Source organism: Choloepus didactylus, chromosome 8 (genome assembly GCF_015220235.1).
Source record: "Choloepus didactylus isolate mChoDid1 chromosome 8, mChoDid1.pri, whole genome shotgun sequence".
Lineage (NCBI taxonomy): Eukaryota > Metazoa > Chordata > Mammalia > Pilosa > Megalonychidae > Choloepus > Choloepus didactylus.
This window is the reverse complement of record NC_051314.1, coordinates 123,828,032-123,855,348: the sequence shown is the minus strand read 5'-3', so window position 1 is coordinate 123,855,348 and position 27,317 is coordinate 123,828,032. Positions and strand designations below refer to the sequence as shown.

General features: G+C 37.4%; 2 protein-coding genes across 2 annotated transcripts in view; one reads left to right on the top strand and one right to left on the bottom strand.

Annotated features, from left to right (window-relative positions):
- KLRG1 (killer cell lectin like receptor G1) overlaps positions 1–27,317 on the top strand; it is a 114,031-nt gene that overhangs the window by 79,159 nt on the left and 7,555 nt on the right. The window lies entirely within an intron of this gene.
- The window catches only part of LOC119542452 (alpha-2-macroglobulin-like), a 39,737-nt gene continuing 23,198 nt past the window's right edge, over positions 10,779–27,317 (bottom strand). Inside the window, exons 20-36 of the mRNA XM_037847214.1 lie at positions 26,508–26,634; positions 26,075–26,196; positions 25,657–25,708; positions 23,128–23,211; positions 21,571–21,747; positions 21,201–21,288; positions 20,282–20,438; positions 19,927–20,001; positions 19,316–19,496; positions 16,812–17,035; positions 14,696–14,914; positions 14,404–14,531; positions 13,435–13,525; positions 12,696–12,764; positions 11,712–11,814; positions 11,268–11,309; positions 10,779–10,912 (exon numbers count right to left, since the gene is read on the bottom strand). Coding sequence (XP_037703142.1) covers positions 10,896–10,912; positions 11,268–11,309; positions 11,712–11,814; positions 12,696–12,764; positions 13,435–13,525; positions 14,404–14,531; positions 14,696–14,914; positions 16,812–17,035; positions 19,316–19,496; positions 19,927–20,001; positions 20,282–20,438; positions 21,201–21,288; positions 21,571–21,747; positions 23,128–23,211; positions 25,657–25,708; positions 26,075–26,196; positions 26,508–26,634 — 1,956 coding nt within the window. The 3' untranslated portion in view covers positions 10,779–10,895. The remainder of the gene's footprint in view (positions 10,913–11,267; positions 11,310–11,711; positions 11,815–12,695; positions 12,765–13,434; positions 13,526–14,403; positions 14,532–14,695; positions 14,915–16,811; positions 17,036–19,315; positions 19,497–19,926; positions 20,002–20,281; positions 20,439–21,200; positions 21,289–21,570; positions 21,748–23,127; positions 23,212–25,656; positions 25,709–26,074; positions 26,197–26,507; positions 26,635–27,317) is intronic.

The window sequence follows — 27,317 nt, the reverse complement described above, 5'->3', positions numbered from 1 at the left end:
TGAGTTCTGGTCTTGTACTTACTGTTCATGAGATTTGAAGCAGGAAGGGAGATCAAAGAAGAGGAAGGAAAGGGGAGCCAGAGCAGGAAAATACATTTCATAAAACAAGATATAAAGAGTATTCAGGATTTAAGATGAAATGAATATTATAAAGAAAGGTATCTTTAATTATACTTTATAAAGCAAGTATTCTTTCTCATAAAAATTCAATATTCATTCTTAACTTTTAGTTTTTGTTTTTTTTAAAGATGTATTTACTGATATTTTATACAATCTCTTTTTATCCAAGTTATGTATATAAAAGGCAAGTGTTTCACTACATCTCTGAATTATGCATTAATCATACAGGATTTGTTTTTTTTAAATTCAGTTTTATTAAGATATATTCACCTACCATACAATCATCCATGGTGTACAATCAACTGTCATAATACCATCATATATTTGTGCATTCATCACCCCAAACTATTTCTGAACATTTTCCTTATACCAGAAAGAATAAGAATAAGAATAAAAAATAATAGTAAAAAAGAACACCCAAATCATTCCCACCATCCCACCCTATTTTTCATTTAGTTTTTGTCCCCATTTTTCTACTCATCCATCCATACCCTGGATAAAGGGATTGTGATCCACAAGGTTTTCACAACCACACTGTCACCCCTTGTTATACAATTGTCTTCAAGAGTCAAGGCTACTGGGTTGGAATTTGATATTTTCAGGTATTTACTTCTGGCTATCCCAATACATTAAAACCTAAAAAGGGTTATCTATATAGTGCACAAGAATGTCCACCAGAGTGACCTCTTGATTCCATTTGAAATCTCTCAGCCAGTAAAACTTTTTTGTTTCATTTTGCATCCCTCTTTTGGTCAAGAAGATGTTCTCAATCCCACGATGCCAGGTCCAGATTCATCTCCAGGAGTCATATCCTGCATTACCAGGGAGATTTACACCCCTGGGAGTCAGGTCCATATAAGGGGGAGGGCAGTGAGTTCACCTGCTGAGTTGGCTTAGTTAGAGAGAGAGAGAGAAGACCACATCTGAGCAACAAAGAGGCACTCAGGAGGAGATCTTTAGGCACAATTATAAGCAGGTTTAGCCTCTCCTTTGCATAAGGGCAAGCCCCAAGATAGAGGGCACAGCATACCAAGCTGTTATCCTCAATGTTTGTGAGAACATCAGCAACAATCCAGGTGGGGAAGTCCAACACTTCTGCATCTTCCCCCAGCTAATCAGGGGAGCCATGCATACATAGTTCTATTCTCTGCCCAAATTACTTTGGGGTGTGTGTCTTTATTTCACAGTAACCTATACAGACCTACAAGATCTCACTTCCTATTCAAAGTTCTGTATAATTATGGTGTTTGAACAAACTGACTAGACAAGTTAAATTGTTTAGAAAATATAGATCCTGCACCAAATAAACATCTCTTCCCTTGGTCTCACATGGAAGTTGAAGTTTTAAAACACTGTCAGTATCGACCTTTTCCCTTTGGCCTGATTTGCCCTAGTCCTCTAATTGAAGTCTGGACTCTTTTTCAGCTTTTTTTCTTAAACAGTTGCTGTATGCACTAATACTACTATTCATATCTGCCAAGCTCTAGCTCTGAGTTTCAGGTGTCACACAGATACCCGAAGTTCCAGAGACCAATCAGGTTATACGCTATATATAGCATTTGCCTTTGTTTCACTCAAAATGCTGTCTACAGGATCCATTCACCTCCTTGAGTGTCTCACAGCTTCTACTCCTTCTCATAGTTGCTCAATATTCCACTGTATGCATACACCACAACACCATTCTGTTCCTCAGCTGATGTACCCTTAGGCCACCTCAACCCATTGCAAATCATGAATTCTCATTCCATAAACACCAGCGTGCAAATGTCCATTCATGTCTCTGCGCTCAGGTCTTCCAAGCATATACCCCATAATGAGGTTGCAGAAGGTTATGGCACCCACATATTTAGCTTCTTGTGGTACCACCACACTGTCCTCCAGAAAGGCTGTAGCATTCTGCCTCCTCACCAGCAGTAAATAGGTACATTCCTCTCTCCACGTTTTCTCCAGCACTTTTATCCCTATTTATATTTTTTCCTACAATTTTATAGAGATATATTTACATACCATACAATTATCCACAGTGTATAATCATTTGTTCATGGTATCATCATGTAGTTATGCATTATCACCTAAGTCAGCACTTGAACATATTTATTACTACAAAAAGTTTTTTTAATGAACAATAAAAAGATAATAAAAAGAAAAATAAAATGTCATACATACAACATAATAGTAAGAACAGACAACAACACCACTACCAAGAATCCCATATCCCTCCCTTTATCCCTCTCATACACATTCAGTTTTGGTATATTGCCTTTGTTACATTTAATGGAAGCATATTACAATGTTACTGTTTGACCACAGATTCCAGTTCACTTTGATTATATATTTTTTTCCTCAATACCATACCTTTTTCGACTCTGCATGGTTGACATTCATTTGTTCTCCCACATGTAAAAACATTTTTATTATTGTACATTTAGTCACAATCATTGACCACTGCAGGTTTTGCTAAGTTATATAGTCCCAGTCTTTATCGTCTATCTTTTCCTCTGGTGTCATACATGCTCCTATCTCACTTCTTTCAGCTTTACTCACACATATCTTTGTTCAGTGTACTTACAATATTGTGCTACCATCACACAGTAGTATGCTATCAATTTCTGGATCTATACAATCAATCCTGCTGAACATTCTGTAGTCTTTCTGCATCAAATGCCTGATCTCTATCCTCTTTCTATCTCCTGGTAGCCAGTGTTATCATCTTTTAACTATCAAAGTTTGCTCATTAATGTTAGTTCATATTAGTGAGACCATACAATATTTGTTCTTTTGTTTCTGGCTAACTTTGCTCAACATAATGTCCTCAATGTTCATCCACGTTATTACGTTCTGTGTCTTTGTTCTGTCTTACAGCTGTGTAATCCATTGTGTGTATGTACCACAGTTTGTTTATCCACTCTTTTGTTGATGGACATTTTGGCTGTTTCTGTCTCTTGGCAATTGTGAATAATGGCGCAATAAACATCCGTTTACAAATGTCCATTCATGTCTTAACTTTCAGTTCCTTTGAGTATATACCTAGTAATGGAATAGCTGGGCCATATGGAAAATCTATACTTAGCTTCCTGAGGAACTGCCACACTGTCTTCCAGAGTGGTTGCCCATTCTACATTCCCACCAACAATGAATAAGTGTGCCTCTTTCTCCACATCCTCTCCAGCACTTGTAATTTTCTGTTTTTTGGATAATGGCCATTCTGGTAGGTATGAGATGATATCTCATTGTGGTTTTGATTTGCATTTCCCTAATAGAAGGTGAAGTTGAGCATTTTTTCACGTTTTTGAACCATTTGTATTTCTTCTTCAGAAAAGTGTCTGTTCATGTCTTTTGCCCATTTTTTAATTGGGGTGTTTGTCCTTCTGTTGTTGAGTTGTAGGATCCTTTTATATATTCAGGATATTAAACCCTTATCTGATATGTGGTTTCCAAATATTGTCTCCTGTTGTGTAGGCTGCCTTTTTACTTTTCTGACAAAGTCCTTTGATGTACAAAAGTGTTTAATTTTGAGGAGATCCCATTTGTCTATTTTTCTTTGGTTGCTTGTGCTGTGGGTGTGAGGTCTAGGAAACCACCTCCTATCACAAGCTCTTTAAGATAGTGTTCTACTTTTTCTTCTAAGAGTCTTATGGTCTTAGCATTAATGTTTAGGTCTTTGATCCATTTTGAGCTAATTTTTGTGTAAGGTGTGAGATAGGAGTCCTCTTTCATTGTTTTGGAAATGGATATCTAGTTCTCCAAACACCATTTATTGAAAAAGCTGCTCTGTCCCAGTTGCTTTGACTTGACTGCCTTATCAAAGATCAATTGTCTGTAGATGTGAGGGTCTATTTCTGAACACTCAATTTGATTCCATTAGTCAGTATATCTATCCTTATGCCAGCACCATGCTGTTTTGACCACTGTAGCTCTGTAATATGTTTCAAAGTCATGTAGTGTGAGACCTCCCACTTCATTTCTCTTTCTCAAAATATTTTGGCTATTTGGGGCAACTTGCCCTTTCAAATAAATTTGGTTATTGTTTATTCTGTTACTACAAAGTGATTTGCTGGGATTTTAATTGGTATTGCATTGAATCTATAAATCAGTTTAGGTAGAATTGACTTCTTAACTATATTTAGTCTTCCAATCCATGAACACAGTATGTTCTTCCATATTTTTAGGTTCTGTTCAATTTCTTTTAGCAGTTTCTTGTGGTTTTCTCAATATAGGTCTTTTGTGGCCTCGGTTAAGTTTATTCCTAAATACTTGATTCTTTTGGCTGCTGTTGTAAATGGAAATTTTTCTTGATTTTCTCCTCTTGTTGCACATAACTTGTGTATAGGAACACTACATTTTGTTGCATGTTGATCTTGCAGCCTGCCACTTTGCTGTATTCATTGATTAGCTCTAATAGCTTTGCTGTAGATTTTTCCAGATTTTATACATATAGAATAATGTCATCTGCAAACAGTGAAAGTTTTACTTCTTCCTCTCCAATTTGGATGCATTTTATTTCTTTTTCTTGCCTAATTGCTCTAGCTAGAACTTCCAGCACAATGTTTAATAACAATGATGATAGTGGGCATCCCTGTCTTGTTCCTGATCTTAGGGGGAAAGCTTTCAGTGTCTCCTCATTGAGTATGATGTTAGCTGTGGGTTTTTTATACATTGCCTTTATCATATTGAGAAAGTTACCTTCTATTCCTATCCTTTGAAGTATTTTCATCAAGAAAGGATGTTGAATTTTGTCAAATGCCTTTCCTGCATTGATCAAGATGATCATGTGGTTCTTCCACTTTGATTTATTGATGTGGGGTATTACATTAATTGATTTTCTAGTGTTGAACCAGCCTTGCATACCTGGAATAAATCCCACCTGGTCTTGGTGCATAATTCTTTTAATGTGCAGCTGGATTCAATTTACAAGTATTTTGTTGAGGATTTTTACATCTGTATTCATTAAAGAGATTGGTCTATAGTTTTCTTTTTTTGTAGTACCTTTGTCTGATTTTGATATTAGGATGACGTTGCCTTCATAGAATGAGTTAGGTATCTTTTCCTCCTCTTCAATTTTTTTGAAGATTTTGAGCAGGATTCTTTCTTGAATGATTGGTAGAATTCACATGTGAAGCCATCTGGTCCCGGGTTTTTCTTTTTGGGGAGCTTTTTGATGGCTGATTCAATCCTTTTAGGTGTGATTGGTTTATTGAGGTTGTCTATTTCTTCTCAAGTCAATGTTGGCTGTTTATGCTTTTCTAGGAAGTTGTCCATTTCATCTAAGTTGTCTAGTTTATTAGCACATGGTTGCTCATCGTATCTTCTCATCTCCTTTACTTCTGCAGGGTTAGTTAGTTATATCTCCTTTCCCATTTCTGATTGTATTTATTTGCATCCTCTCCTCCCCCCATCCCCCCTTTTTGTTAGCCTAGCTAGGGGTCCATCAGTTTTATTGATTTTCTCAAAGAACCAACTTCTGGTTTTGTTGATTCTCTCTATTGTTTTCCTGTTCTCAGTTTCATTTATTTCTGCTGTAATCTTTGGTATTTCTTTCCTCCTGTTTGCTTTGGGGTTAGTTTTGTTGTTTTTTCTCTAGTTCTTCCAGGTGAGCAGTTAATTCTTCAATTTTTGTTCTCTTTTCTCTTTTAATATTGGTGTTTAGGGCAATAAATTTCCCTTGCAGCACTGCCTTTGCTGCATCCCATAAGTTTTGATACATTGTGTTTTCATTGTCATTTGCCTTGAGGTATTTACTAATTTCTCTTGTAATTTCTTCCTTTACCCACTGGTTTTCTAAGAGTGTGTTGTTTAGCCTCCATGTACTTGTGAATTTTATGACCTTCTGCCTGTTACTTATTTCCAACTTCATTCCACTATGGTTCAAGGAAGTGTTTTGTATAGTATCAATATTTTTAAATTTGTTGATACTTGCTTTGTGACCCAACATGTGGTTTATTCTAGAGAATGTTCCATGAGCACTTGAGGAAAAAGCGTATCCTGTTGTGGGGTGTAGTGTCCTATAAATGACTGTTTAGCTCATTTGTCATACAATTCAACATCTCCATTTCCTTGTTGATCCTCTGTCTAGATGTTCTACCCATTGATGAGAGCAGTGTATTGAAGTCTCCAACTATTATTGTGAAGTTATCTACTCCTTTCAGTGTTCTCAGTGTCTGCCTCATGAATTTTGGGGCACTCTGGCTTGGTGCATAAATATTTATGATTGTTTTGTTTTCTTGATGAATTGACCCTTTTATTAATATATCGTGTCCTTCTTTGTCTCTTTTAATTATTTTACTTTTGAAGTCTAATTTGTCTGATATTAATATAGCTACTCTTGCTTTTTTTCTGATTGTTGTTTCTGTGAAACATCTTTTTCCAACCTTTCACTTTTCAGCCTATTTTTGTCCTTGTGTCTAAAATGAGTTTCTTGTAGACAGCATAGAGTTGGGTCCTGTGTTTTAATCCATTCTGCCAGTCTGTGTCTTTTTATTGGGGAGTTTAATCCATTAACATTTAGTGTTATTACTGTATGGGCAGTACTTTCTTCTATCATTTTGTCTGTTGGATTTTATATGTCATATCTTATTTTTTCCCTCTGTGTCCTTTTACCCTTCCTGATAATCTTCATTTCTACACTCTTCTCCAAACCTCTCTCTCCTGTCTTTTCCTATCAGCCTGTAGCACTCCCTTTAGTATTTCTTGTAGCCAGCATCTGGGTGCCTCCCCTTCCTGGAGCCCAGCCCTTCTCTATCTAGCACCCCCATCTTCAAAAGTTAATTAATTAATTTGTTAATTAATTCTGTAGTTGAGTCTGGGTTTAGCCCCCCTTCTCGTTCTCTGCAGATTGTTTTTTTTTTTCCAGTCCATGGTGTCTGGGCAGAGAGGGGTGCCAGACCACTGGCCTGGGGAACTTACAAATTTCTCTGTGATCTCAGCTTTTCCACCCATTCCAAACTTGTGTACAATGTGTGACTGGTCACTGAAGACCCCGAGAATGCTGTTTCATACAGTTCCTGGCTAATTACCAGCTGCCCTAGAGGAGTGACTAAATTCCACACCTCACCACTTCACCATCTTGTCCCTCCTCTCTAGTTTTTGGTTTTAAACTTAACTTTTAAAATGGCAAACACATACACATGGTTCAATAAACAAATAATTTAAAATGGTATTCACTAAGTGGTGTTCTTCCCACCCTGAAGGCTTTTGCCTAATTCTCCCTCTTTCTTTAGGTAGGCAAATACTTTTAGTAGTTATTTTTCTTTTTTGTGTGTTGGTATTTGTCTAGTATTTCTTTATGCAAATGCAAAAAATATGGACACACATGATATGTTCACTGTTTTGTGCTTTGCTTTTTGTCACTTAATATATTCCTGGAGGTAATTCTATATCAATACATAGAGTGCTTTCTCATTCAATTTTTAGCCACATATTTTGCTATTGTTTAGATGTTTTTCTAATGTCATATCCTGAATTCTTTTCAACCCTTACATATAGTAAATTTTTAGGCTCTAAACTTCCAGGAGTGATTCTTTCCTTTCTTTCTTTGTTGTCGGTTTACAGAACAATCCTGAATAAAATACTGGGTTACCATATACAACCCTATTATTAACACTTTACCTTGGTGTGGAATATTTGTTACAATTGATGATAACACATTTTTATAACTGTACTATCAACTATAGTCCATGGTTTAACTTAAGTTCACTGTTTGTGTAGGGTAGTTCCATGTTTTTTTTTTTTTAAATTAAATTCAGTTTTATTGAGATATATTCACATACCATACAATCATCCATGGTGTGCAATCAACTGTTCACATTACCACCTTATAGTTATGCATTCATAACCCCAAATTATTTTTGAACATTTTCCTTACACCAGAAAGAATAAGAATAAAAAATAAAAGTAAAAAAGAACATCCAAATTATTCCTATCATCTGACCCTGTTTTTCATTTAGTTTTTGTCCCCATTTGTACCCTGGATAAAGGGAGTGTGATCTACAAGGTTTTCACAACCACACTGTCACGCCTTGTAAGCTACATTGTTATACAATCATCTTCAAGAGTCAAGGCTACTGGGTTGGAAATTGATATTTTCAATTTCCCAACACATTAAAACCTAAAAAGGATTATCTACATAGTGCACAAGAATGTCCACCAGAGTGGCCTCTCGACTCCGTTTGAAATCACTCACCCATTGAAACTTAATTTTGTTTCATTTTGCATCCCTCTTTTGGTCAAGAAGATGTTCTCAATCCCATGATGCTGGGTCAGATTGTGCATTGCCAGGGAGATTTACACCTCTGGGAGTCAGGTCCCATGTAAGGGGGAGGGCAGTGAGTTCACCTGCTGAGTTGGCTTAGCTAGAGAGGGAGGGCCACATCTGAGCAACAAAGAGGTACTCAGGGGGAGACTCTTAGGCACAATTATCAGCAGGTTTAGCCTCTTCTTTGTAGTAACAAGCTTCAGAAGGGCAAGCCCCAAGATAGAGGGCTCAGCATACCAAGCCCTCAGCCCTCAAAGTTTGTGAGAACATCAGCAACAATCCAGGTGGGGAAGCCCAACACTTCCATATTTCACCCCCTGCCCCAGCTCCTCAGGGGGGGCCTGCATATATATTTCTATTCTCTGCCCAAATTACTTTGGGATGTGTCACTATTTCACACTAACCTACACAAACCTACCAGATCTCAGTTCCTATTCAAAGTTCCATGTAATTATGGTGTTTGAACAAACTGACTGTACAAGTTAAATTGTTTACAAAATATAGATCCTGCACCAAATAGACATCTCTTCCCTTGGTCTCACATGGAATTTGAAGTTTTAAAACACTGTCAGTATCGACCTTGTCCCTTTGGCCTGATTTGCCCTAGTCCTATAATTGAAGTCTGGGCTCTTTTTCAGCTGCTTTTGTTATGTTTTGTTTTGTTAACATTGCTGTATGTGCTAATACTGACATTCATTTTTGCCGAGCTTTAGCTCTGAGTCTCAGGTGTCACACAGATACCCAAAGTTCCAGAGACTGATCAGGTTATACACAAAGGGATCAGCATATCAGAGTTTGGGGATAGCCATTACAATTCAGGGACAGACGTGACTGCTGTAAGAGCTTACAATCTAGGGACCATTACAGTAATCATTCCCCTGATAGGCTGTGCTCTAAGATTGAATTCTAGTTTACACATTGTAGTTAGTCCATGTTGGAGAGGCATTATAGTGTTTGCTTTTGTTTCTGGTGTACTTTACTCAAAATGCTGTCTATAGAATCCATTCACCTCCTTGAGTGTTTCACAGCTTCACTCCTTCTTGTAGTTGCTCAATATTCCACTGTATGCATACATCACAGTTCACCATTCTGTTCCTCAGTCTATGTACCCTTAGGCCACCTCCACCCATTGCAAATCATGAATACTCATTCCATAAACACCAGTGTGCAAATGTCCATTCATGTCTCTGCTCTCAGATCTTCCAAACATATACCCCATAATGAAGTTGCAGAACCCTATGGCACCCACATACTTAGCTTCTTGTGGACTATTTTTCCACCCATTTAGGTCCTTTTTAAATTATGAACTTTAACATATATACATAATAGTGATAACTTTCAAAGTACTATTCAGCAAGTAGTTAGAGAGCAAATTTCAAAGCATGTTATGGGTCACAGTTCCACAACTTCAGCTATTTCCATTATTGTAAAGTATACCATACATTCAAAAAGGTGTTAACTTATGATGTGTAGCTAAACAAGCAGTTATATTGGTAATTTCAAAAATTGTTATGGGTTACAGTTCCAGTCTCAGTTCCTTCTCCATTATGCAATATAAGGTATATACAGAAAGGTGAAAACTTTCAAAGCACAAGTCAATGAGCAGCTATAGAGCAAAATTTCAAAGGATGTTACAGGCTACAGTTCTACCAAGTCATTTACTTCCTTCCAGCTATTCCAACACCCCAGCATCTAAACATATATATATATAAAGTTTCAGTATTCATAGACTTTTGTTAAATCTTATCTGTTTTTCTGCTACTCCCTCCTCTCACTTAATCTCTTTCTCCATCTTCAGGTGTGTCCCGGCAGTGAGCACCTTAACTTGTTCATATTGAAAGAGGGTGTCGACAGTATGGGGAAGGTGACTGCATCTGATTGTTGAACTTAAAGAGGCTATTACCTCTGGGTTTTAGGACTTGTTTGGCATAGGAACACTCTAGTGGATTTAAGTTTCTGAGAAATAATACTTCTATTTGGGTTGAGTTCCATATATTCTTTCTTCTGAGAAGACATGCTTCTATATGTATCATCCTTTTGATATATTCATCTCTCATCCTTTATTTAATTTGAGACATAAGGTTAACTGATTACTTCCCTTTAATGTGGTTAAGTCTTTTCTAGTCAAGTCAGTCTTTTATTTTCTCCTAAACCCACTTCTCAAGTTTTTTCTAGGGTTTTCCTATAACCAAACCACTTTACACCCTGCTGGTACATAATCCAATGCTTTCTTATATTCCCATCACCTCTACACGGAGCTTATTCACACTCAACATCATTGTAATGTTTTTTGTATTCTCAAGTCCCTCAGCCTTAATTGCAATGCATTTTTATTTCAGGATTCTATTGGGAAACATATAGAAATGTAACCAATACTTATTGAATGAATGAGGAAACAGTGGAAGAGTCTGATCAGAAAAGGGGTTTATTCATCAATCTCTGGAGACACAAAAACGCTTTCTCTATGGAATCCTGAGTGTGTGGAATAGGGATTCTAGCAAAGCAGTTTTCATCCATATGGTCCTCAGGCATTTCCTTGATCTGTGACAGGGGAAAGAAAAGTAAATTAAGATGGGGTAGGGTTTCCTGAGTAGTGAGCATTCCTTTCCTTAACTCTGGATGTCATAATGCCTGAGGAAACCCAATTAACACAGTAGGAAATCAGATCCCTTACAGATCCCTACCCAATCAGCAACCCAACAAACTGTCTGAGAATTGGGTAAAGCTTCAGCAGGGTCATTGGCCATCTCCCAATCAATGCATCTTTTTATAATAATTTACAGTATGATCAGTATGATTTCTATGAAAAATATTTAGCCAGAATTTTATGGAGAAAGATTTGGAGGTCAAGCCAAAGGAGTTCTGACTGCATTTGGAAGGAGAGTGAATTGCTTACCTTTGCTGCAAGGAGCATTGTACTCAGCAACTGCGAACTCATCTGAAAAAAATAAAGAAAAACATTAGGTGAAGGGAGAGGGAAAGCAAACATCTGTGGGATACAGGTTAGTGAAGGGATCTTTATTGTGGGAAGAACTGCATATCAAAAACGTCAGCATCATTCAACACATTGCATGCTGCCATATGTTGTTATCTTTTCAAATATCTCTAAGCTCCCTGAGGACAGTTCAGATACTATACTTGTTTAAAACTCATTTTATCCTACAAGTGTCTTGTATTTTTTGATATATTTATACTATAGGTAGTTTCTATAATGTTTCTATAGCAGAAAAGAGATGAGAATTAGACAAAATGAAGAACATTTAATGTAGTAAATACCCCAACACATTTCTTAGATCTAAATTTAGGACTTAGTTTTCATGTCAAAGTCTCTCACACTCACCTGTCTCATAGTAATCATAGACTTTCACTATGGCTGGTTTTAGTTCTCTTACTTGGACGTCTTGTAGAACGTTGAAGGACAAGCTCAGTGTCTGATTTGTTACCTAGAAAGAAAACGGAAATTAAACCACTTTCCAGAGAAGTTTCTACTCCATTCTTTGGATAAGTTTAAGCACTCATCTATTTTAGGAGGGAAAAACCCTTTTTATCAACTAGGAACACACTAGAGGGTCCTTAAATTTTGCAGAGAGCCCTGTGAGTGAATGTGAAATTGCCCAAATTATTTCTTAAATAACTAAAACCACTTGAAAACATCCATGGATGCCAGAACATGGCTCTGTTTGTAGGGCGTAAATGAAAATCTGTTTTTATTGGTTGACTAGCTAAGTTCATTTTTAAGAGATATGGTACAGTTTCACTTTATCTTATAGAAATACTTGTGCTAACTTAACGAGGCATGTAAAGGATTGATCACTGCAGCCTTATGTTTCATATACTATGTAAACTATAATATCCATCAACATAGGAATGAATAAACTAGGCTAGAACATATAGCTATAAAATCAGATGGGTTTATTGGTGGGGCTAGTCTCATTATTTTATGGTCTAAGTCCTTTCTCAGATTGACAGCATTTTCCCTTCTTATATGGATTGTTATGGTGATGTTGATATAATAATTGACTAATCCCAATGGTTCCTTTCCTACAATACTTGTGGACATAAACACATTTTGTGGAGAATTTCTTGCTTATGGAGTCACAGAAATATTCATACCCCAATATTATGAAAACCACTTCTACCTATAGTTCCATGTGAAATATAAGAGAGGAGAACACTCACTGGAATTAACATTAGAATACTCAAGTTTCTAGTATGGAAGTGTTCGCCAAAATGCATTTTTCATGATTGTTTTCACCATCCTGCTTACTTCCCCCATCCGCTAGAGCATTTATTATTTACACTTTTTTGCTGGCAGGGCTCTCACCTTATCCAGATAAATCAGGACATGGTTGGTGCTAACTTCTGTCCGGTTCACATGTTTAGTTTTTTCAAGCTGAAGAAAATTAATAAGTCACAAATGTTATTAAACAAATGAAATCTCTGGGGGACCCAGGGGAAAAAAGAGTTTTTTATTCCCAAAATAAGCACGAGGGTAGAATTTTTTTTTCAATTTTTTTTTATAAGTGAAGTCAGTAATGTGATAAAATTTAAGATAACTGTAATTTCGATTCAGGGTTTAATATTAGCATAACACATGGGCTATTCATAAAGTTGATTTATCTGAAAAAAAGGGAACTAAATATCCTAAACTTGGGAATTGCCCATATTTCAAAGTTTAATTCACATTCTATTCTTTTGAAGGAATTTTTTTCTTTACCTGCTTTAACTTACAATGATCTCATTTTCCTCTGAACTTCTGTAATATTCATAGTTTATGCCAATCTGTTACTGTCATATTTGTGTTTTCACCGGTCAATGTGCATATACTTTACCTTTGTCACAAGATTCTAAGCTTTGTGAAAGCATTTTAATATTTTTTCCAGTAGTCACAGCTCCTAGCAGAGTGCTATGCACAAGGTGGATGGCCATACAAACATCTTAAATAATATTTATGAGTTTGAAGAAATTATAAGTCCATGACTGAGATTGATTTAAGGGTATTAATATTAGTATAGTCTTAGTCTGGGGATACATAAAACATTAATTAACATAGGATCTCCTACCGTCTTCACTGTTGGTTTCAGGGGAATGAAGCCCGATACCATCTTCACATCAACAATCGCCATGTTGGAGACAGGCCGGATCCCTGTGTAACTGAAGAGCCAAGGACAAAAGGAATTGGGGTTTTCAGTTTTACTAAACATTCTCTTTTTCTATATCCACAGTAAGCACTCAAAAGCTCTGAAGACTACATAAAAGTCTTCTTAGATACCCTACCATGGTAGTTCAGAAATCTGACTGTACATCAGAATTGTCAGGAAGCTTGTTACAGCTCAGAGACCAAGCCATTTTCTGGACCAATTAAATCAGTATTTCAAGCGTATGAATGCTGAGCAATTTTATTTTAAGAAAGCTTTACCAGTGAGGCACATCCTGGGCTTGAGACCTCTAATCTCTGCCGGTTAGGTTTTACTTGTACTATATTTTAACATAGTTCCTGAATATTACCCATAACCAAGTTATACTACCCTTGGTGGGCAGATAATTTTTTGTAAACCCTGTAGCTACTTGAATATTGCTGTTTATATATGTATTTCTCCCCAAATATGAATATTTTATATATAATCTGAGATATATTTATTGCCAATGGGAGTTATAACCAGAGACTATTTCCTTCTAGCCAAGCTTTTCAATGATTTTCCATGTCCTGGACAGAGCAAGAATAATAGAGGATTTCATTACATTAGAAGATATCCAGGTCAAAGGTAGTAGATACTGTTCTTTATTTAGTTATTACTGAGGGGAATCACTAACCTTTAAATAATGAGGAGGGACAGGAATCGATCTTGGAGGCAGTGGATGAACAATGTAAACCCCATCACTGAGAAATTCTATTGCATCAACATAAGAGAAGACATTGCTTCTCAATAAATACGGAGCAAATGTTTACTGCCACACTGCTCTACGTCCTGAGGAATTCTAGTAGGTAGCTGCTTTTCTCAGAATTAGGTGATGCAGTTAGAAGGTCTTACCTGACACGCAGTGTGATCTGGAAGCTGGTGTGGGCTTTGGGTCCATCACAAGTTTGGGGCAGAGTCTGCACCTCCAAGGCAAAGGGGAACACCTCCTTCTTTGGGAAAATATTGTATTTCAAGGATGTCTGTGGAACATCAAAGACAAAAATTTGTTTTTCTCCTTTCTGCAGAATTCTTTTCAACTTTGTTAACTCTTTTTTCTGATTTGACCCATCATTTGCCCAGTAGGACTTTTCACTAAGAATAGTTATTGTGGGTCTTTTGTTCTCACCTGGCTTAAGATTCTTACCTGAATATACACACATCTGTCTCCAGATGCACTGATGGTATACTCCCCAGGCACCTTGGGCAATGAGACCTGCTTTAGCAACAGGCGGTTGGTGTTGCTCACTTGGAAATCTGTGGAAAAGCTCTCCGAATCCTTAATGACCACCTGTGCGGTTTTCTCAGTTCTGGCGAAAGTGGCTGCTCCGTACCTGGACAGGGCCTGAAGAGCCACCACTGTGTCCTGAAGGAGACAAGTAAGGGAACCCGCTCAGGTGTGATAAACCTTTGAGGCTAAGACTGTTTTCCAAAGGCCCAGGTTAGCTGCCATACACAGGAGCTTTGATTTCCTTTTTCCATCGCTACTTAAATTTTGGAGTTCTAATTTCAAGACTGATTATAATCTTTAGACAAATGGCAGAACATAACATTCACATATCTACTTCAGACTATATGCCCTAGAAGTTAATTTTATTTCTCAGAAAATTGACCTTCTGCCCTCTATAAATATATATGGGATATGGAATGTGGGAAATACATGTGAATGAGGATCATTTTCTGGCATTAGCTACTTGCCTACAATGTCTTACTTAACAACTATGGTAATATCTGTCATTACCCAACTAAAGTTGGGTCTGGCTGTCCCCCCAAATTAGACTCTTTTGCTGCTGATGTTAGTGCCTCAAGAAAATCTAGGATTCTTTGCATCCTTGATCAGAGTCATGCTTCAGTTTCTCCAAAGGGAATACAAGATGAGTAATTATAATTGTCCTTTTGATTTATTGACATTTTAAGTTTGGCTCTCCCTTTTTATTGGAATACTTCCTGTGCTCAGTGGATTTGCTCTGTCTTATGTCTTATTCTCAGTTCGCCTCAACACTGAGTCTGAATGACAGCCTCCACATAGCAGATTCCTAAGAAATGAACGGTAGCTGTTTTAAAAGAACTATTCAATTTCTTCCATTCATATGGAAAAAAGAGAGATTAAATGCAGCTAAAAGAGGATTTGTGGACATTTTGCCAAAATTTTTTTTCCCTTTTAGGGTATATATGCTTACAATTAAATTCCTGTCATGTACTTATGGAAACTGATTAAGTTTTTAGATACAGGATTATATAGTTATGCTTGGGAGGCTGGATAAATAGACAGTTTTTTTTTATGTTCTGGATGAACAAATGGTTGTATATTAAGAAGTGGACAGGGGAAGCATGCAATGTGTCAGCTTTAAAAGAAGCCAGTTAAAGGGGACCCAAGAATGGAGAGATTTGCAAGGAGAGCTTGTTAGGTTTGGCATGGATTTCCAGGAAACAGTTGGAAAGCAACTCTTAGAACTTCCAAAAGAATGTAGGAGGTTTTCTTATTCACTCTGCTGTGGCCACTGAGCATAAGGTCCTGGTGCCCCAATATGCTTTAGGCAGGTAGAGTTCTTACTGGAAATAGGAGACTATGGTAATAATGCAGGGACAGTGTGGTAGATGGAATTGTGCTCCCAGTAAAAGGTGTGTTCTTAGTCTTCATCTGCATTTCTGTGAATTTGGACCTGTTTGTACATAGGACCCTTTGAAGGTGTGTTATCAGTTAAGGTGTGGACTCATTTGTGAATAGGATCTCCTAAGATCCTACTTAGGTGTAGCCAAACTGAAGAGGGTAGGCCTTAATCCATGTTACTGAGGCCTTACAAAGAGAAAGCCAAAGGAAGAGGCCGGAAGTCGGTGGAAACCAGAAGAACAGACCTAAGGAGAGAGAGTTTGCCATGCCATGGGAGGCAGAGATAAAAGCCACAGTGCCCCAAGTTTTTGGCAAGCCGGCACCAGAATGCTACAGATTTTGCAGAGCAAGCACTGCTGTGCCTATGCCTAGGTATTAGATTCCTGGCCTCTGAAACCATGAGACAATTAATTCCTGTTGTTAAGCCAACCAGTGTGTGTTATTTGTCATAGCAGACCCAACAAACTAGGACAGACAGAGTACCAAAATTCTAGGCATTTTCTTTTTTTTGCCCTTGCTGACTTTCATTTTCCATTATTTCTCTCTGTATCTGAATAGTCATAACCTCTTCCCAATTCCAAGTTGTGTTTATAAATCGTTCAAGCCCTTTTCTATCTGACAGTGAAATAAAAGTATCTGGCAAACCGCGGACCTGGGTGGAGGAGAACCCGCCCTGGGAATTCTGTTGCTTTATGATCCACTTCACGATGTGCGATGCAGTAGTCAGGTCATCTGGGGATGGGGCAGGCTGGGCCGTGAGGTAAGCCAGGAGCACATAGGATGTCATCTCCACCTCCGCAGAGGGAGCCTGGGGCTGGTAAAGAAGCCCCACTGGTGCCCTGGGTTTCTGAGGTCGTGTCCAGTGCACAGAATTATCTGGGGGTAAGAAAAAGAGACTACTAAGTAGCTACATAGTCATTAATTTAAGGTGAAAGTGCCAAAGCTAGAGCTAAAGTGAGGGTCACATTCTAATTATAATCTCTTGGACCTTATATAGATACTTTTCCTTCTATGTACATCTGATCTTGGTGTGTTTCCAGGATAAGGCAGGTAGGTAATGTTGGTGGAGTCAGAAACCTATAACTCATCTGTGTTTTCAAATGATAGCTATAGTGGGGCTGATGAAAGAGAGAAACGGTGAGAAACTGCTCTCACTGGTTGTGGATATTTCCTATTTCTAATGTTATCCAGACCTTATCTGGGGTTTGTTAAATTTCCTATAAAACCTGTCATCAAGTGGTTTCTTGCAAGGATCACTGATCACATTAGATAATGGATGACAATGGTGTGAAACAATGGGGAATCCTATATCCCGTATTGGTTAGTGAATTGCTCTTTGGAGAATAATTTGGCAATAGCTAGTATTGGGGATTGAATTGTGTATCCCACAAAAGACATGCTCAAATCTTAATCTGTGATCCTGGGGGGTGGGGTGGGGGGTGAACCCATTTGTAAATAGGACCTTTTGAAGATGTTATTATTAGTTCTGTTGTTGCCAAATTGAATCAGGATGGGTCTTAATCTCCATTACTAAAGGCCTTATAAAAAAAGGAAATTTAGATGCAGTCAGTCAGAGAAAGCCACGGGAAGAGACCAAGGGCAGACAGAGCTTGCTATGTGGCAAAGATCCGCCATCACCAGACACTAACGATTCCAGGAGAAAGCATGGCCTTTCTTACATCCTGGTTTTGGATGTTTGCCTCTGCAACTTTGGGCAAGTAAATTCCTGTTGCTTAAGCCGACTCATTGTGTGGTATATGTCATAGCGGCCTTGGCAAACTAAGATAGCCTAAGATGAAGATGTGCTTAGCCTACTAATCAGCAATTACACTTCTAGAAGTCAACTTAGAGGGACTCACATTCATGCACAAGGAGACATGTATATGTATTCACTATAGGACTGTTTGCAATGGCAAAAAATTGGAAATAAGAAAAGATCCATGAGGAGAGAATCAATATATAAATGATGACATATTTACACACTATAATATTACACTGTCCAGAAGTGAAAATGAATGAACCAGAGCTACAGGCATCTGTATTACAGGGAACTCTTATGAGTCCCCTATATTGTTGAACTTAAAAAACAAATGGCAAACAAACAAACAAAAAAACAAGATGCAGAGTATCAAAAGTATGATACTGCTTATCTAAACATTAAGAACACATAAATTCTGAATATTATTTAGGGATACATAGGTAGTAAAAATATAAAGAAACCCATGGAAATAATAATGACAAATTCAGGATAATGGTTACTTCTGGGATGGGAGGAGAACACAGGGAACTTGTACTGCCTTGGTAATATTTTAATTCTTAATCTGAGAGAGAGATATACTAGTGTTTGCTAATTGATTCTTTATAGCTCTTTGATTATTTGAAATATTTCCCAATAAATTTTAAAAATGAGTAACTAATGGTACTGGCAAAAGAAGATAGGTAGAAATATGTTTTATTGGGCATATTATCATTTACATTTTATTTTCTATTTCTCTGATCCCTTATAGTGACCATGGTATAAGAGAAGTATTATATGAGTATGAACAGATTTGTCAACATTATTGGTCTTGTGAAATGAGTATAAAATACTAGATTTCATCCATGAGGTTACTCCCATCAATCCTTCCTTTTTTTAAGATGATATGATATTATCAGGTAAGGGTTGGATTAAGGCCTGATATCTTAGTAATAACAACTAGTACTTTTAGTACTAGTAATTTGGTACTGGTACTTAGTAGTAACAACTAGTACTTTTAAGCATTTACTATATATATATCTTTTAGTGCCTTACATGTATCATTTATTATAGCAACCTTATGAAAAAATACTATTATCCCCATTTTACTGATTAAAGGAATTGAGACACCGACAGACAAATTAAGTGACTTGCTCAAGGTCATGTAAGTAGCTAAGTTTTGGAGATAGGCTTCATACCCAGGGACTGTCCAGAGACTGAGCTCCCAACTACTATACTACACTACCTCTCATACCTCGTATCTTGATGTGATTCAATTAAGAAATTCTAAATCTTATAATGATATAACCAAAAGAAGAGGGCAAAAGTGATCACAGGAGGTAGGAGTAAGGGATTTTTGCTGTGCAGTTCTTAATACAGAGGATGTGGGATGGGAGAAAGATCTCAGCTTCCGTTCTCACCTTCCTTCACAGCTTCTTCATTAAGTGACTTGAGTACTTCTCCCTTCTTGTCCTGCTTGTCCGCCAGGGCAAAAGCGTAAGCCAACAAAGCCTTGGTGTAGACATGGCTGCCATGGGCTCCGTCCTTTGCTTGTTTCCAGGCTGACTCCAGGCAGAACAGGGCACTGCTGACAACGGGGTGCTGTGAAGGGGGAACGAGGAGGGAAACAGGCCATGTGAATAGGGATGCTGGCATTCCTAGGTAAACACTCAGATCACAGCACATGAGGGAAGGATGCTTTTCAAAGGCATTTGTCCTCTTAGCCTCATCCTTATGCATACAGAGAATAGCATTTTTTAATATGCTATTTTTACATTTGAAAGGCCACGATAGAGGCCACGTTTTTAGGAGTCATTTTCTTTTTGAGGATGGGGGTGGGGTGGAGAACTACCCTCAGGGCATCACTGGGAAAGTGTACATCTTTTCCTGATGGATTGATGGAACTCTCTATCCATCGAGGAAGCACTGTATTTGCACAGGAGGGAAGCTGACACTTGGTTTTTTTAGTAGGGTGGCATTTCAGACAGCATCCAGAACTGTGCTTCCGGAGGGGGAATGAGTTGGTACCTACTGCAACTGAGAGAGGAATCTCCAGAAGGGCAATGGCGATATAGGCAGAAAGGGTCAATTCGTCTTCTACTCCACCCTGTAAATATGAAAGAGGGAAATATTTGAGTAATTCAACTTCTAAAAATGCTCTTAACCCGGTCTTTCTATTCTGCTGGGTTATGGAATTTGTCCATACCCATATCCTTCCTCATGGGGCAAGATATCACAACCAAACTAAATCCATCCCCCCCTTCTTGATGCTATCCAGGTTTGATTTTCCCTTGATATCTTCCCTTAGGAATTTTATGTCATTACTTCTTCCCCTCATTCTTGTAGACATCACCATGAATAAATCAGAACTAGCTTCAGGAGTTCACCTTAATGGCATTGTTGATCAGTGACCCAGAGCTCCTGAAGCAGCCATTGTCCTTCTGCTTCTGGGAGAGCCAGGTGAGGGCTTTCTTAATGTGTGCTTCGTCGATGAAGATGTAGGCTCGAGCCTGGGCGAAGGTCTTCAGTACAAAGGCCGTGAGCCTGAGCAGGGAGGAAAAGTGAGGTGATGATGATATTTACATTGCTACAATGGTTCTCTAACCACTTCACAGCAACAGGCTTCGTATGATGTTTCTTACACTGATGTGAGTTACCTAACAGGAATTCTTTTGTACTTAAGAGTTTGCAACTCCCTTAGAACATTTGCTTAATCCACTAGCTCTAGTATTTTATTTCTGACTCACTTTCTCACTGCTATAGGGAGTCTAAGTACTTCTAATTTTACTTAGTTTCCTCAGTTTTTTAGCAATGTTTTACATCTCCAAAGAGAGATTTGCTTCTGTAGATGATAGAATCATCCCATATACTGTTCTTACATGAAATAGCTTCTTCTAATAGCTTCATCTATAACCTTTTATCTATTCTCAATAAAGATGTGCATGATCTAAAAAGCATAAAAGCTGAAGTTACTCTTCTGACTTATCTAGAAGTTGACCATATACTCACTGCCATATCATAAAAAAAAAAAACAAAAACAAAAACATGGTTATGGGAGCTATTTTAGAAAGAATAGCTTGGTGTATTATTAACATAATTATTATTATTTTGGAAGAAGGCTGACATATATGTATTCGAATCTCAAATTTTCTGCTTGTTACTTCATTAATTGTGGAATATTTATCTAGTATAATAAACTATAAGTCTTATAATGTATATCTAATATGGTTACTGTGAGTATAATTGTTTTTAATGTATGTAAAAGAATTGGTACAAAAATAAGATAAAAAACTGCCATTCCCTTACCAGGTGTTGCCCTGACTCCTGCCACGTTGCTCCCCAAAGGTGCTGTAGGAGCCATCGTGGTGCTTGTAGTTTAGCTCTCTCTGGTAACCTGGAATGGAGGGTTAATGGAAAGAACATGGCAAATCAGTGTGTGCTAAGGCTGGAGATAATACTGAAATGCCTCAGCCTCTCTTGTGACCTTTTCTATATTTTGCTTTCATAAGTTAGAAGGTTCTGAGTTGTAAACAGGTTATTGGAGGCTGGACAGTGAATAATGACCATGAAATTAACTGTCATAGTAATGTTAGTGAAGGATAATTAACTCAAGCCTTTTGGAAAATCTAGTTAAAATATCACTGTGAAGTTTCCACTCACTCATTCAGTCACTCACCAGTGTTGAGGTAGTTAATGGCCTTGGACTTGGTCTCCTCAGTCAGCTGCTGTGTTTTATTCAGATAATCCAGAACATAGATATTAGGCGCAAAGAGAACCATATTCTGCTCTCCACAGCCAAAGGGCATCCGGAGGAGATTCTGTATGTTCTGCATGGCAGAGCCTAATATGTCTCCTAGAAATGAGAGAGAAAGGAAGTAATAAAATGTAGAGTTTATAACCTATCAGAATCATTAAGAATAAATGAATAGAGATGTTTATTTGGAGCAAAATTTATATCTTCTGTGGCACACTATCTAATTTAACTTGTAAGGTTAGTTTCTTTAAGCCCTAAAATTACATGGAACCTTGAATAGGGAGTGAGGTTTTGTTGGTTTGTACAGGTTCATGTGATGCACCTATACATCCAAGAGTAATTTGGGAAAAGAATGAAAAAAGTATTTGCAAAGCCCCCTTGAGATACTGGGGAAAAATGTGGAAATATTAAACTTACCCACTTGGGGATTTCCTGATATTCTCACAAGCCCTGGGAACTACCAATTTAATAGGCCAAGCCCTCCATTTTTGGGCTTGCCCTTATTAAACTTATTCCTGCAAAGGAGAAGCTAAGTTTACTTATAATTATGCCTAAAAGTCACCCCCCAGTAACCTCTTTTGTTGCTCAGATGTGGTCTCTCTCTCTGTAAGTCAGCTCGGCAGGTAAACTCACTGCCCTCCCCGCTATGTGGGACATGACTCCCCCCAGGAGTGTAAATCTTCTGGCAACATGGGAGATAACTCGCAGGGATGAGCCTGGACCCGGCATTGTGAGATTGAGAAAGCCTTCTTGACCAAAAGTGGGAAGAGAAATGAAACAAAATAAAGTTACGATGACTGAGAGATTTCAAATGGTGTCAAGAGGTCATTCTGGAGGCTATTCTTATGCATTATACAGATGTTCTTTTTTGGCTTTTAGTGTTTTGGAATAGCTAGAAGGAAATACCTGAAACTGTCAAACTGCAGCCCAGTAGCCTTGATTCTTGAAGATGACTGTATAGTTATATAGCTCTTAAGGTGACTGTGTAATTGTGAAAACCTTGTGACTGACACTCCCTTTATCTACTGTGTGGACTGATAAGTAAGAAAACAAAGACAAAAAATAAATAGATAATGGGGGCGGGGGATAAGGGGTATGGGATATTTTGGGTGTTTTTAAAAAATTTTTATTTTTATTTTTTTTTGAGTAATGAAAATGTTCAAAAATTGATTATGGTAATGAATGCACAACTATATGATGATACTGTGAACCATTAATTGTGCACTTTGGGTGATTATCTGGTTTGTGAATATATCTCAATAAAATTGCATTAAAAACAGAATAAATGAATAATAAACTGAAGTAAAAAAATGAGGATTTTTAGGTAGGGTAAGTCTTCTAGTAACAGAAGTATGATTAGAAACAATAAACAAGCCCAAGTAGGAATGAAGAAAGTTAAAGGTGCAGTTGTTATTTTGAATATTTATAGAAAAGACACAGTGGAAGCTGTTAATGCCCAAGTCTCCCCTAGAGACTCACCCAAAACTGAGACAGAGGCTCGGGCAGATCCTTCTACCACATTTGGTGGCAGTTTCAGGGACAATTTTTCAGACACCTCAGCATCTTGAGAAAGGAACAAATCAGTCATAATGAAAATTATTTCTGCTATTTTTCTTCCTGAAGAGCTCCAAGACCCAGAAGCTAAGATATGCTTTAGAACTAAATTTCTCCTGAAAATTTGTCCCTTATTTCAGCTTTTTGCATCTTAAACTTGGATGATTGTGATTCTGTTACTTCCGGAACCACATCTCCTTCCCCAACCATTCTTCCCCCTGTATGTAGAGTTATGCTCCAAAAGAAGACTACAAATTGACAAGGCCCATAATGTGATTCTGTTGCAGTCACGCTATGGCTGTCACCAGATCACTATCACAAGATGATCCATTTAGTGCCCATCACCAATCTCCTTACTCAACAGATGCAGGAACAAAAATCTGAATGTAAGAATAAGCAGATGAAAAATCTCCAAAAAGGTCCTGAATTCTGTAATAATGCGATGTCTTCCTTTCTATCAAATTTCACCAGATATGAAAAAAAGTATTTTTATGAAAGCTTTAGCTATAGTGGTGGCAGGTGAAGATGGGCAGTAGCTGACATGTAGAAAATAAAATAATTGCTGCTGAACACACATTTACTGCCCTTTTAATCTTGGTGAATTACATGAAGATGAAAAAGAGAGAAATGTAATATATATCTTCATACTGCACGCCTCTCTCATAAGATTAATATTAAAATCTTTATAAGAAAACTGATGGCACAAGCAAAGTTGAAGCAAAGACAAATGACCAAGTGAAAGAAAATATTGCAACATATTTCACAGATAAAGAAACAGCATCATACAACTCAGTAAAGGAAGAAAAAATACCATAAAATGAATGAGCAAAGGATACGAAGGCAATTCATAAACATACAAAAATAAGCTCATCCTTATTTTGTGATTAGGGAAATACAAATTAAAACAATATATTTTTCATCCAAATTTTTGGCAAAAATTAAAAGCTTTGATGGTAGCAAATGATGTGTACAGAGAAATGTATATTGGTTATATTGGTGAAAGTATAAATTTGTTTAGGTAAATAAGGAGAGGGACATTTTAGTTCTATTACAACTAAGGCCATGCATACTGCCATTGACTCAGCAATTTTGCCGTATGGTGTCACCCTAATTATACCTGCATATGTTTCCAAGAGGCTATTATTATTATTGTTAATTATGATGATGATAACGATGGTTTTACTAGCAAATATTTGGAAAAGCCAATGTAAGGATGGCTTAAAAACAAAGTAAAAAACTGTGGTATATTGATAGCGTGGAATACCACTCAGCAATTGAAAGCAAAGAACTAGATCTACAATATAGCATGGCTAGATCTCTAAGATAGGTTGCTGAGCAGAAAATAGGAAGCTATAGAAAAAAAGTAAAATAATCCTATATGTAAATCACATATATTAGATACATTTACCTACATCATTTAATTTCTAAAGCTACATGGATGATCATTGAAGTATGGAAAAAGATTGTAGGAGAGTTACTTTAGCCTTTAATGGAATGTTCTGCTTTGGTTTTTAAAGGAGAATGTGCTTTTGTATTACATGGGTAATTAAAATTAATTTAATGAAATGACTTGGTGAATAGTCCTAAGAACCTATAAGATACATCAAATTGAAGAATTCAGGAAGGGCTGAGTGATAAACACTAAGTTCACTTAAATGTGGAAATAAGTCTAAACAAATGGGCAATTATAGTTTTAGAATGCATTTTACAAATTTTAAACCTTGATAATATAAAAAAACAATAAACATAAATTAGAAGGTAGAGAAAGATAAAGAACGATGTTTGTTTGACATTGGTTTTGGATGAGAACACATTGTGTTGAAAAATTTCTTAGTGCGCTAAATTTCTGTAAATGTTTTGGCTTTAGTCTAGAAAATCACCAACATAAAGTTGTCTTTTACTACAAGCTTGTTTAGTCACCTCTCAAATGACTGCTAAGGCATTAGGTATAGGACTGGCATCAAACAAATATTCTTAGGACAGTAATGATAAAGGCCATGACAACTCTTTCTTCAGGAAATAGCACAGTCCCATTATCAAATGCTGTTAGCTATGCAAAACTCAGTGTTGGAATGGCCTGAATTCAGATATCCATATTATATGCTATATGTTCAAGGAAATACTTCTTTAGTACATATTTATGTTGATTCTATCCAATTTCTACTTATACCCATGTCATGCACTCATCAGAAAGACACTCTGGTGTTTGCATAAGTGCTTCAAGAGATAAAGGCTCAGAATGCATGGGTCAGGGTTATTTTCCTGATCAAATTAATCGGCCTCTGTGAGAACTGGTTTTCTCATTTGTCAAATGTGTTGATGGTACTTCTGGTCTTAACTCATAGGGAGGGTGCAGGAATAATATATAAAAGTACTTTGAACTTCAAATGTTAAGCAAAATATTTATTATTTTATTTATTATTTGTTATTTTAATTATTATGGCTGACTCCTACCTGATGGACAGAACAGGTAGTTGAACGTCACTTCCTTCTCTAGTCCTTCAGGCTTTAGAGGGAAAGAAGGAAAAATTAGGGATGAGAATGGATTGAACATTCAGGGCATGTGTGTTGATATCTTCATAGTGAAGAGAAGGATTTGAAATGATTTTCAAATCTATAATATTAACAAATTTTACAAGTGTAAGAACTAAGAAGGAGACAGGCTGACAAAGGAGAAAGGGAGAAGAAAGTTCAGAAAACAAATTGAGAGAGAAAGAGAGAGCACAAATGAAAGAATAACACCATGAGGCAGGAGCAGGTCCATGAAATAGCTAATGACCATTTATTATTTAGCCCTAAAAGGAACCTCAGTCCAATTGGCCATTGCTTTTCTCAATTCAGTGTGACCTATCAAATGCACAGGCTTACTTACTTCAACCAACAAGTGCTTGATGATTGTGTCTTTCTTTCCAAATTCAGGCACCACAGCCCTCTCAGTCCCACACAGCTCTTGAGACTCAATTGCCTCTGCACTCACGGTGAAGTTCACCTTCCCTGAACAGAGCCAAAGAGATGAATGAGTACCATCTCCCTCTGCATCCATCTCTAAACATTAAGATTTATAAAGGTTCAATGCTCTGTAACCTTTTTATCTAAAAGAACACAGGAGCAGGGATGGAAGAAGCATAAACCTGAAGGAGGTGGGGATGTTCTTCTAGACATTGTAGAATGAAAGACAAAGAAAAAAAAATCATACCATGTGTGGTTTCTGCCTGGAGGAAGCAATGAGTAGCATTGGATACAAGGATCCCACTGATGTATATAATCCTTGAGTAAAGAATTGTCTCTAGGAGACTGTCCCTCACCTAATGTCTTCGGCGTTATTGCCCAGGACACGGTTTGCCGCCCATTCCCAAAGATGCAATGAGAATCTTGGTTTTTCTCCAGTGGATCAGTTAGGAATGCAGAAGAGGCTTCCAGCTGCACTCTGGCCTGAAACCATGCAGGAGACAAAGAACAGAGGGATCAGAGGGAGAAGGAGGCTGGAGGGAGAATGAATTTGAAATAAAGCATGTTGTGGGACTGGTTAGATTTTGGTTTGTTTAACATTGAAGATATAAATGAAGACTGAGTATCTTAGAGGTCAATCTAACATCTAAATCTCAGCATTTTGTGGTAATGTGCTCTTTCATGGGACCAAAGGAGAGGAAAGGTAACGATGACATGTTGCCTGTAGGAGCTCTACTTGCTTGGCCTGGGATTTTGACTGTTCTTCTAGCGCTCACAGTGGAGTGTACAAGATGTATAAACAGTTATCATTTCAGCATAGGTAAGATGTGCACGAACAACTTTTAAAATAAGGCTTAATATAACGAATGCTAAAAGGGAAGTTAAACAATGGGAATGTAGTGGTTAAAATTTTGGGAATCCAGGACATGTGACTAACGAGTCCTGAATTTTGTTGTGCATGTCAGAAATCTTCGTAATACACAAACTACATCATTATAAAGTGTTCTGATAAGGGTCAGAAACTTTTTTAAAGTTGCTACTTGGTATTTGGAGACATCAGCAGCTATAACTGCTAGAACATATGACTATCTATCTCTGATAGTACTCTTCCTGTGGTGAGCATACTATAGATAGGAGTTGGTTAGTACTCCTGGGAATGCGACTTT